Source organism: Pavona decussata, unplaced genomic scaffold (assembly GCF_977016875.1).
Source record: "Pavona decussata unplaced genomic scaffold, jaPavDecu1.1 SCAFFOLD_602, whole genome shotgun sequence".
In the NCBI taxonomy this organism is placed as follows: domain Eukaryota; kingdom Metazoa; phylum Cnidaria; class Anthozoa; order Scleractinia; family Agariciidae; genus Pavona; species Pavona decussata.
The window spans coordinates 1861628-1873806 of NW_028145860.1; the positions used below are offsets into that span (position 1 = coordinate 1861628).

Below are 12179 nucleotides of genomic sequence, written 5' to 3' on the forward strand. Positions count from 1 at the left end.
CAACGGGTAATCTCGAGCGGGCAAGATAGCTCCATCTTGCCCGCTCGGGTAGCCAATCACAGCGCAGAATTTGACTCATCTTGCCCGCTCGCGGAGCCAGCCATATAATAATTGTATTTAATTGCAGGGTTACAATTAGGACACATGACGAGCCCTCAAGGTGTCTCAACAGCTGCAGCAACAACGATACCAGGAACAAATCGGGCTTACGTTGCCCTTGGGGACCAAGGAGCGTTTGTCCGTATACTTCGGTGGATGTGAATGTCACGCAGGATGAATGGGATGGCTCACAAAAAGATCAACTTCAGGCTGGAACGTGGACAATTGCTCCTCGGTCTCGCTGGAGAAAGAAGCTTTTAGACTTATTTTCCTATCTCTGAATGAGAATTCATGCGAACCGAATGCCCCTATTGACATAGAAGGTGTCGAGATCGATCGCAATAATTCGGTGAGATCACGAGAAGATGGGCCCAAGCCGATGCCATGTAACGTTTGTTTGTGTAGCTTGTTTGCTGTCCGATAATGGGGGCTTAGGAGGGAGATAACCTGGAAATCCCCCGGATATGAGCAAGCATGTGCCCTCAGTTGTCCCCTTACTGTCAGGCCGTCAGCTATATCCATAGTAATCGAAATGGTTAAAATAAATGCTTTTTTTAATCCAGTAATTCGTACATTTGACAAGCCCTACGTGAAAGGAACTAGAATGCATGAACCCATTTGCTTAGAAAATCCGCGAGCATAAGTTTTATGTGGGGGTCCCAGACACCCAACCCTTCCAAGCTGGGTCTCAGTTGATCGGAAGGTTTGTGAAGTTGACCTTGAGCATCAAAGAGTGGATCAAGGATTTTATGGGAGGTGTGGTTGAATTAAAAGGTATAAGTGCTCAATTAGATGTCAAAGTAGTGCCAGATTCTGGATAGACCCTTCGCTCGTTGATCCCTTTGCTTATATGGCATAAAATAAACCTGAATTAGTATATACCAACTCAGTGACCTTGTCATTTTACGCAATCTAATTGTTCCTCTATTTCTGAATATTTGACATTGTCCACCTTAGAACTCAGAAGTTGTTTCTGTCAACAACCGTCCCTAATCTGTTCACGAAGGAGCTACTCCTAAAACACAAAGGAGCCACTCTCTTCTACCAGCTTTTGCCTGAAAGATCTTACTCTTTTCTCAAGTAAATCGGTCATTTGTAAAGTATAAAACGAACTAAAAGCAGAAAATAATTGTTGAGTATCAGGTTGCTTTTTTGACAAACCGGCCCTCAAACAAAAAACTCGTTCCAGTCTACAGACGGCCATGTGTCCAAGATGGCGGCAACTTTTTCAAAAGAAGAAGATACGGAACACTGAAGTTTTTTATTGTAGTTTTTAACGATGGATGTAATGAAGCCAACGCTGATAAATATAGGGGGACGATGCTACCGAAAGATGCCGTTTGAGCAAAAAATTGAACATCGGGAGCCTCCTGAACAGCGTTCAAGTCACCACGATGAAGGTAAGCTTAGTAAGTTAAGATTAGTTAAGCGTACCCTTACATTGTATTAAGCGAGCTGGGATGTTAGATCTATATGAAGCACAACTTGGCTGTAAAAAAGGTTCTTCGTCGAATGATATTGCACCGTTTCGTTATTTAGGACGTTTTCCCCAACCCACCAGCCCCAAATAGTTCTTAGGTGTCAGAATGACAATTTTCATTTCAATTACAGTCATGTTGTCTTCAAAATGAGAGGTGACTATTCCAAGAAGTCACGTTGTCTCGAAAATGCAAAATGACTTTTCCAAGAAGATACAGAGTCATGTAAAAATGACTGCGTGGGAGGCTAGAGTAAGGGGGTTGGGAGGGGGGGGGGGGCATCCCATATTGTTATCCACAACCCTTCTCCTTCTCTTCTTCTTTGGGGTTAAAGAGCAGCAAAGCTGCAAGAGGAATGGGGAGGAGGCAGCTGAACATTTGACCCTGGGCGGGGGGGATTCCATTTTGTTATCCGCAACCCTTCTCCTTCTCTTCTTCTTTGGTGGTGGAGAGGGACAAAGCCGCGAGAGGAATGGGGAGGAGGCCACTGAACATTTGACCCTGTGCAAACAAAACTCCCAGCTACGCAGGCTATCTGTAAGTAAGAAATGACCAGCATTCTTTGAAAAGACTTCACAGGGTGAATCCATAGACACAAAAGTGGCCATCACATTTGAGGGAGCAAGGGGTTTTCCTAATAATATTGGTGAGAAAATGAAACATTGGGTGGTCAACATTATAAATATATTGCTGGGGGAGAATTATGTCACCTGAGGAGGTGGGAGTGGGTTGGAGGGGGGTGGGTTGTACGACAGCACAGTTGGTATCCCCCTTAAACTATTCCATGTATTCATTGATTGGAATCCTAATAAACTAATTCAATTTATCAAGCATCAAAATGGTGAGAACTCCTACTGCAGAAATGGGCATCAATTTTGTACGCATTTCATGCCTATGGTTTTATTAAGAATGTTACCCTCCCTCCCCTCCCCCAGTAGTACTCAGATGTCAGAATAACAAGGTCAATTCATTTTAAGAGAAATGAAGTAAGTCATGTCATCTCCTAATGCAAGATAACGTTTCCAAGAAAATGTTGGTGTTGAAATCTCAGTTTTATTTAGTAGCCCTAGTCTGCTATTCTTTATGCATATTGAGTGATATCATAACAACTTACCATGTATTAACACCAGAAATGGTCACCAATTTTGCACACATTTGTGCGTCTGTTTTTATTTAGGACGTTTTCCCCATCACACCCAAATAGTTCTTAGGTGTCAGAATGACAATTTTCATTTCAATAAAAGTCAAATAAAAGTCATGCACCGTTTCGTTATTTAGGACGTTTTCCCCAGCCCACCAGCCCCAAATAGTTCTTAGGTGTCAGAATGACAATTTTCTTTTCAATAAAAGTCATGCTGTCTTAAAAATGAAAGAAACTTTTCCAAGAAGTCATGTTGTCTCTAAAATGCAAGATGACTTTTCCAAGAAGATGCAGATGCTGAAATTTCAGTTTCTTTGATGCAACAAGGGAAGTTTAATTTGTGAGGTGAACTGAAAAAGAAATATGAAAATTATTATTATGCAATTGCAGAAGCATTAGCATGGGACGATGAAGCTTGTGATGCATTTGGTTTAGTGGAAAAGACTGCAGCAGGTTACAGGTTGTGTATGGAAGTACCAAGTTTGTTGTACAGATTTATCATTGGAAAGAGAGGAGATACAAAGAGGAAAATAGAGAAAGAAACAGGCACACAAATTATGATTCCTAGACAGGGCGAGGAAGGTGAAGTAGGTGAGTTTTGCTGGGCATGGCTGAGCATTTTCAAGTCTTTAAGTACTTATCTGAGATGTACAGCCATGTTATCTTTTAGCATCTTTAGCCACGGGATGCTCCATGGTCTTTTTAATTTGGTCAGTTACCATACAAATGCTGTCAGTGATAAATTTGTACAATGTACACTCCTTGGCTCATTTTTTAGTTCATTCTGAGAGTATTGAAGGGTGAATCATGTAACAAACAAACAACTAAAACAAAGGAAGAAAATAAAAGAAATCCAAACAAGGCCAAAATATAACGCTTTAGGAACAAAATAAAATGTATTGCAGAGAGATCCATCGATTATACCATCCGGTAACTGAGTTAAATATTTACATTTAATTCCTCTGTTTGCTCCCTTTGAATAGCCATCAGGGCCAAGTTGTTCAAAGCCTGATTAAACTACCGGTAATCCTGGAATAACGTGAACTTTGATTTTAGTTTAATTACCAATCAATAGAGATTCTTCCAAAAGAGTTTTAGCCCTCAGTTTTGACCAAGACTTTTCTTTACCTTTAGCTTGAAATTAGCTTTTACAACCATTTTTAATGAGCGAGATGAAAACCTCGATTAACTTTTAATTGTTGATTAGCATTAATCAGCTTTCAAACAACCCAGCCCAGAAGTCCTTATGTAAGAGGGGCGTAAGTGCTATTTTGGCCAAAACCTTGGTAACATTCTTTGCAGTTAAAAATTTTCAGTGGATGCAAAAACTGACAAGTTTGGGTGTTGTCTATTAACGACACTAACAGACTGTTCCTTTTTTGACAAAAAAATGTAAGATAAATAATTATTGTACTATTTCAAGCTTGTGACATGATATTACTGCACATTTAATAAATTATGGTTTTAGAGAGCCTTTACAGGAGAAAGAGATAACTTTCTCATTGTTTGAAAATTAACCTGATATCTTGTCTTCTCAGTAATAACAGGACCTCAAAGGAGTGGTGTTGTGGGGGCAAGAAGCCGCATTGAAGTGATAACCGAATCGTCAAGGCAAAAGATTCCATTCACACATTTTTTGTGTTTTCCTTTGTACAAGAGCAACTTGGAAAAGAAAGTTGATGAATTTAAAGTGAGAGTGCTTAAAGATTGCTTTGAGGTAACATTACTGAAGTTATTGAGTAGATGAAATCCCCCCCATCCCTTCTGGGTCCCAGAATGCTGGGCTAAATTCTGTGATAAGCCTCTGTCTCTATCATTATATAATACTAGTATACTGGAATGGCAGTAAATGCTACCATGGGGGGGGGGGGGGGGGAATAGTGAGAATAGGAAGGGATGGTTGAAAGTGGCCCATTGTGCCTATGTGAAGCAAGAAAACTTGGTATAATGGACAAATAACATGTATAACAATGTAAAATGTATCTATTGGCTATTGGCATATTGAAAGTTGCATAATGAAAAATCTGAAATAAAATAAAAGGTTTTCATGTCAAGCTTGTCGTTTGAAAACAAGTAAATATCCAGCAAAACATTTGTAGTGTCATTCAAATATTTAGCGAACCAGCCAACCACCCAACACTATGAAAATGAAATAGATAATAATTACACGATGAAAATTCTCGGAAATTTTTTTCCGAGAATTTCCTCATGTACTTATTATCTGTTTCGATTTTATAGCATTCAAAAATTCGGTGTTTAAGCTCAGCGGAGATGCAGCAGAGCATAGAAGCGTGTTGCATTGTGCTGGCCACAAAATTAACCGCAATGACTTGTTCCTTTGATCTTTGCACGACCACAATCCTTTGAATTTTTCAAGAAAGCTGAATGAATGGCTCTATATGTATAAATTTGTGCCAATTAGAGTGCTGCCTTGCTCGGTCGCTTCAGGCTCCCTCACTGCAGCAGCAATAATTATTAATATATTTCTCAGGCATGGTACAATGGCTGATATCACATGGCAGCTAAGCCAATCAAACTCTGTCTGGAATTTGAATTATCCAGTGAACCATTTTTGTTACAAAGTCTTAATTTTATGAAGTCTCCATTGTGCAAGAGTGGGATGTAATGGTCGATTTAGTTGAATAAAATAATATATTTTAATGCAGTTAAATGAATATTTAACCAAACTGAGTTTAAAACCACTAGCTTAGCAGTTCTATCTTGTTAGTAGTCTCTTTCACCAAATTCCCGGGATACTTCCCCTTTAAGTAAGACAGTTGGTTAATAAATAAAAATGTTTTCAGAGCCGAGGAATAGATGCCAGCATATTCCAGTTACCAAGCAAGATTCACTTGACAGTTGGTATGCTGACCTTGTTAAGTGACAAAGACGTGGTGAGTAGTCAAATGTTGAAGGCAGGATTTTGTCTACTTGAATTCAACTGTGTCCCTGCAGTATAGTGTTAATTTTTATTTTGAAACCATTTTCTTGCAGAAAAATGCAGCAGATTTATTGTCACAGTGCTACAAAGAACTTGTGAGGTAATGCCCCCACAATGAAACCTATCTATCTGGTTCTAATTTCTACACAGTTCAAAACCACTTCTCTCAAAGTGGTTTGTGGTAACAACCAGAATAGCTAGAAATGTACATGTAGGCAGCAATGGCCTGATCCCCTTGCTTGCTAGGTACATGTGATGGGAAGAAAAGTGAATAAAAGGGAAATAATTAACTAAAGGTGGTCTTGTCTCCTATATGGAAGTGATTGGTCAGAGAGACTCAAAGCTGTATACATTTTTTTTTGGAGAAGTACTGTGTTTATTTTGGGCAAAAAATTTATCAGATTTGGCTTTATTTATACTGGTTTGCTGGATTGAGAAGCTGTTCCCCGTATTAGCCAAATCTGATTAATGTTCTATCCGAAATAAATGCAGTGTTTCTATTTCCATTTCATTGGACCTGACTAAATCTATTCCCAAAAGCTGTATACATATCTATTTTGTATCATTTATGAGAAGTGCTAGAAATCCGTACCCAGAAGGCTGGGATCTTGCCCTTTTATTGTTTTCTTGGTCAAGGCACTTGTCTGTCTTGCCATGGCCTTGCATGAAGTGTAGTTCCCTTCTTTGACATAGAAATGTTAATTAAAAGCAAAATTGTGTATTGTTGTCTTCAGCGAGTACTTGCAGGATTCTCCAGTGGTAGTGGAACTGAAAGGTGTGGAGTACATGAATGACGATCCAGCAGAAGTTGATGTTTTGTATGCAAATGTTATCTCCCAAGATGGCTCAGATCGGTAAATTATACACTATGTTAAGTCACATGACCATTTATCAGGAACAGTTGGTAGTCCGGGTGGGTAGTTAAGGGGGTGGGGCAGGCCCCAGTCTGGACTGTAGGTGGCATTGCTACCTCTTCCCATCCCATTTCCAGAGAGACAGGTGAACGTTTTTCTCTGGCAATATGTAAGAGGAGCTTATTCGCTAGAAAGAGGTGACTCATTCTTTTAATGAGTGGGATTTATTTTTGAGCCTTTAGGATCTGTTTCTTAATGGTTTACATGTATTTCACGTCATTTACAATTCACCAAATCCATCCTTTTACATGTAACAGTGTTTTTCAAATATTCTAATATTCTTTTATTTTCACTTGTTGTTTGTACTAAAGAATGCAAATATGTATTAAATTATAAAATAATTAATATTCCTTTTTCTTTCTAATGCTGAGAACTTAAGCATTGTTCTAAATGTTGAGAGCATTTAGCAGCCTTATTTTTTATATAATTTTATTATAATAATGAAACAGAAATTGTTTTTTATATCATTATACTTTACTTATTTTAGGCTCCAAAGGTTGGCTGATGCTCTGGTTGAGAGATTTGTGTCCAAAGGTCTGATGAAAAAGCTATATGACAGAGTAAAGCTCCATGCAACTGTAATGAATACAAAGCTGCGCAGTGATTCTGAAGGACAAACCCCTGCCAAGAAAAGCCGAAGTGATCTGCCTCCCAGATTTTCTAAAAGAATGACATTTGATGCAAGAAAGATAATTTCGGTGAGAATTCATGATGTCTTTTTAAGTGATTTTTAAAAAACGAGCAGGAGTGTTTTATCGGGTTTAAAAGTTTTAGATCCAATGAAACATGTGCTGGGAGTTTTTTTGACGGCTTCAAAAACATTCCTGGAAAAGCATGTGTCAATAGAGTTCATAACAGTTATGCTTTTGTGAACGTTGGAAATTAGCATACGAGAAAAACACCGCATACTAATGAGGAGTGTTTTATCAGCTGATAAAACACCGCATACTATTAAGGAGGAGGTTTATCGATATGAAGTCACTGCACGTGATGTATTATCGACCATTTGATAGGTCAATGGGCTTACAAATTATTAATGAGTTTTTGAACATCTTTTCAATAAATTAGGAAGGTGCACTTGACTGAAGTGCTGCGTAAGAACTGAGATCTGGGTACGGCATTATGGACAACCTTAAGGGGTGGAGCCGGGCAAGTTTTGTTGGTTTGTTTGTTCTGTGAGGTGGGTGGGGTTAGGGCATGGTTGGTAGAGGTTGGGCCTTCCTCTAGGTTTCTCCGTGTACCTCTGCACATAAAATGGGAATCGGAATGTTAAGTCTTCATGCATGTCTTACTTAATATCATAATATTGGTTTGCAGTTATTTCAAGACTTCAGCTTTGGTGAGTACCACCTGGACACGATTCATCTCTCCACTAGAGCATGTTATGATGCAGAGGGACGTTATGTTTGTGCGGCATCAGTACCGTTACCATGAAACGAGGAAGAAAGACTTTTAACACCTTAAAGGCCCCTTTAAACGGTTTCAACATTTGCTCAACATTTGTTCAACAAATTTGAACAGATGTTGGGCAAATGTTGTATGAATGGAGTGTTAAAACGGTTTCAACGCAATTCAACATTTTTTACGCTTTCAACAATGATGAACGACCTGTTCAAATGCCCCAGACATTTGGTCCAACAACTGTGTTGAACGCATGTTGAAGCTAATGTTGAAACCGTTTAAACAGGCCTTTTAAGTCATAGGAGAACATAACGTCATACTTGGCTTAGACAAAGAACACATCTTTTTTCATGCTCATGATAAAAATCATGTTCCAGTGGAACCTCGATTTAACGAAGTGTCAAGGGACCAGGGAAATTGTTTCGTTTTATCGAGGTTGTGTTCCATACATTTTAAAAAGCCGGGCTGGAGAATATCGTTCGTTATACCGAGGACTTTGTTATATAGAGGTTCGTTAAAGGGGAAGTATCACGCGAATTTGATGTCATTTCAAAACCCAAAAATGTTTGTCTGTCAACAGAAACTGAAAATAATTGTCTAGTTGTTTTTTTTTTTTTTTTTTATAAATTAACACCCTAGTGCAATAAAACTGTCGATTAGTGCATCTGGCTAGGTTGGAATGAATTGAAACTTGAAAAATGTTAGGCTAACGTTTTTCAAGCTCTCGCATTCTTGTTTTTAAAATGCGCTAGAACAAATCACGAGTTGTTCTTTTCAAGAATTGAGTTACATCTCTTTCCTCTCGCTGTTCTAAAATTGTTTTGTAGCTGTGTGAAGGTCTTATTTCACCATTTTTAACCAAACAGGTCAAAAACCCCATGAGACTTCCCTTTAAATCGAGGTTCGACTGTAAAAGTAAAAATTATTTTTAAAACTTTCAAAGAAGGATTTGATATCCACAACCAATCTCGGTAAAATAATTGAGAGAGAGGTCAAATTTTGCTTAAGGTATTTTCCATTTACCAGAACTGGTTGGCTTGATGAGGTTAGTTCGCAAACGGAATGGACAAGTTTATAGGACTGGATGTAGTGACGTGACTAGCCTTCAGCTTTTCATATGTCTACAGTGAAACGTTCCATTTAAAACAAGTGTAGGACTAGCAGCAAAGATTTCAGATTTTTGACGTGCTTTTCTGAATGTGCACAGCATCAATCATTTCATGCCATGCTTTCTCTTAAGAGAATTCGTTGTAACTGTCTTGTCAGACTGGTCAAATGGAATCACATTAAAATGCTATTTTTAAGTAAAGCGTTTACTTCAAAATGTAAGCATTAAGTAGCAAAGCCTATAAAAATTATAGCCCTCAAAATTGACAAATTCAACATTAAAATGCAATTTATAATTAATGTATTGTTAGCCTTGTTAGGAATACAGAATTTAATAAAAGACTTCATTCAAACACTAAAACTGTTTAAAAATGTTTCCTCGTTTCCACGTACGTGAAATATTTCGGGACACCCAACAACAGGTTTCTCTCAGATCCTTTGAAACGCCATTTTAGGCTATCTGGAGTGCCTTTAAAGCTCTGTAGATTCATTTCAGGCCGCGCTATAATATTTTAACTGTTTCGTCATTCTAGGGGAACTTGAGTCTTTTCGAAATTACTAGGGCATTTTTGTCCATTTCGCGGAAACCTTAGGTCTTATTTCGCCGAAAATCTTAGCGGACCTTTTTTCGGTATCCAAAACGACATTTTTATCAATCCGAAAACACTAGGCCTTAAATTTCCCATATCACGAAAGTTCGAGGTGAAAATTCCCTTCAGAAAATTATAGGAGATTAAGGGCCTTCCGAACAGATAATTTACCCGAAACGATCCGTTGGTGCCCCTGATATTTGTTGCAAAGGTAAACCGCTTCCGAGAAGCTCAAGCATAACTTCAGTGTTTCTGAGAAGCACTTTACTGTCGACAAAGCAAATGTTGGAGGCGCACATGCACAGCAACAACAAAAGGTTTCTTCAATAGCCTGGGCGTTTTGAGTTCAGGAAAAACCAGCCTGGGCTCAGAGTGGAATGAGTAATGACCATCATTTTCCCTGATGTATAAAGACTGTTCTGAATGCTTTCCAGCGACTTCTTCAAAACTGAAACCAAGGTATCTTTAAACAGACTGATAGCGGAATGACACATTGACACTCGAAACCAAACTATATGGGTCAGTTATTAAAGACAGTTTAGACGGTGTTTAACAAAACCACGTTCTAAGCCATTTTCAGTTTTGCCAACAGTCATATCTAAACATAGTCTGCTGCTGACGGTAACAAGAAGGCTTGCATCCCAGATTAGAAAACTATTTATCTACTTTAATTAAAATGAACCACTTATGAACAGATTTGGAGGTCCACTGATTGCCTTAAAATGCTACTATGACGAAATTCGCGTCATCAGTCCTCTCATTTACATATTTTACACATTTTTCAAACTTAAATATCTCCGGAACCAATGCAGATACTTAGAAACGGTAAACGGCGTTTTTAATCTTTCCTAGAATTCTATGTGATTAACCTTAAAATTCAAGAGGTAAAAATTTGATGATAGTAGCATTTTAAGCCTGGCCGTGGCCTAAGTTACACTCTGTTTAAATAACTGGCCCTGTGCTTTGTCGAGCACTGGAAAAGGCCTGATGAAGTTTGTGATTTGTTTTTGCCGCGGACTCAGTTACCGAGCCAAAATTTCCGGAATAACAAGGAAATATTGGCTTAGTAATATTCAGCCTATCCATTATACGGCATTACTATATTTGAAGCAATCTAAATTAAACGCAGTTACTTTTAAGCGTTTGTTGGTTTGGTTACCAATGTCCCACCTCTGATTGGTTGTGTGTTATGTAAATTACTGAACGTTTCGTTTAAATAATGAAACCAGTGAAATGAGATTTATTTAGAGAGGAGTTCCGTCAGCTCGAAAAACACTGAAAAACCTGAAAAACGTCATGAGAACAATTCAGTTTCGCTCGGTTTGAAATTTGATAACCTTGATAACAAGAACATTACGGTTTACTTTCATTGGCTGAACTTAGGTAACGTGACAGATATAACAGGCACCTTACTTCGTTTCTTTTATATCCCCCAAGGTGAGATTTGAGTCACAGGCGTAAGCATGCACAAACCGCTTCCCACATGTTCTGCCATTTTGTTGATGGTCAATTCGTGAAGGACGCGTAGCATTGCGTGGGAACGGCTCAGCTGTCCACGTGGGTAAAATTCATGACATGTGATTGGCTATCACTTAGCCCTCTTGGGAATATCGGATTGCGCAGAAGATTCTAAAAATAACTTAAGAGGGATTACGATGGGGAAAGGGCCTATATATATGGGGGATTAACTCTTTTCGTTTCGTCCTCTCTTGGCGTAAGACATTCATGCTGCTTAGAACATTTTTTTTTCTTTTCTTCAGAACAGAAATTGGTTCGCAGAATTATAAACTTTTCCCTTAAGTCGCGTATTGCAATGAATGACATCGTAAAGTATCTAAGAACTAAAGCTTTGTAAAATTTCGTTTTTAAACGTTATAATGTCTTTTCTTGAGCGAGATCGGCATCAGTGAAAATATGCCAAATCTGTGATACCATCAACAATCACAAGTGCTAAGTCGGCAAACGTAACTTGATGGTGAATCTGAATTAAAAATAGCTAAAACCGCGTCTGGTATTTCAAATTCAACTCCTGTACTTTTCCACTCAGTAATCTCATCACCTTGGCCGAAGATTAATGGTCTTTCAAGATTCTTAACGCTAAAAATACATCTGATGAATACTCAGTATTGATGCCAATTTTATCCATTAAGGAGTTTTTACAATGAAGTCAGTCCAAGATTACGAAAGATTTTCACTGATAACAGTGTTTTTGTTTACTTCTATATGTCAGCGTTTGTGGTCAAACGAAAATCTTCTTTTCAAAAATCACATGGTGGTTTTCTCACGGACGATTTTAATCTCAGAAAACCGCGTGAAAAATTATCTTAATTTCATGGTAAATAAGATTTCTAAACTTAACATTAAAAATATTTTTTGCAAATTGTATAGACAAGCATTTTTGAGACATATGCGATCAACTGTCAATTTTGACCACTTTTGCATAAAATCTTGTTACAGTTTCTTCGTGTGTCGGCTTGTGTGGGCAAGGAAACTTGCTAGTAAATTTAA

General features: G+C 38.2%; 1 protein-coding gene across 1 annotated transcript; it reads left to right on the forward strand.

Moving 5' to 3' along the window:
* Nucleotides 1–1292: 1292 nt before the first annotated feature.
* LOC146449317 (activating signal cointegrator 1 complex subunit 1-like) lies at nt 1293–8076 on the forward strand. Its single transcript, XM_085101639.1, has 8 exons — nt 1293–1499; nt 3109–3309; nt 4257–4435; nt 5523–5612; nt 5713–5759; nt 6394–6513; nt 7061–7271; nt 7891–8076. Exons 1-8 carry the CDS (start codon nt 1379–1381, stop codon nt 8005–8007), a joined length of 1086 nt encoding a protein of 361 aa, XP_084957765.1. The 5' UTR covers nt 1293–1378; the 3' UTR covers nt 8008–8076.
* The last annotated feature ends 4103 nt before the right edge of the window (nt 8077–12179 follow it).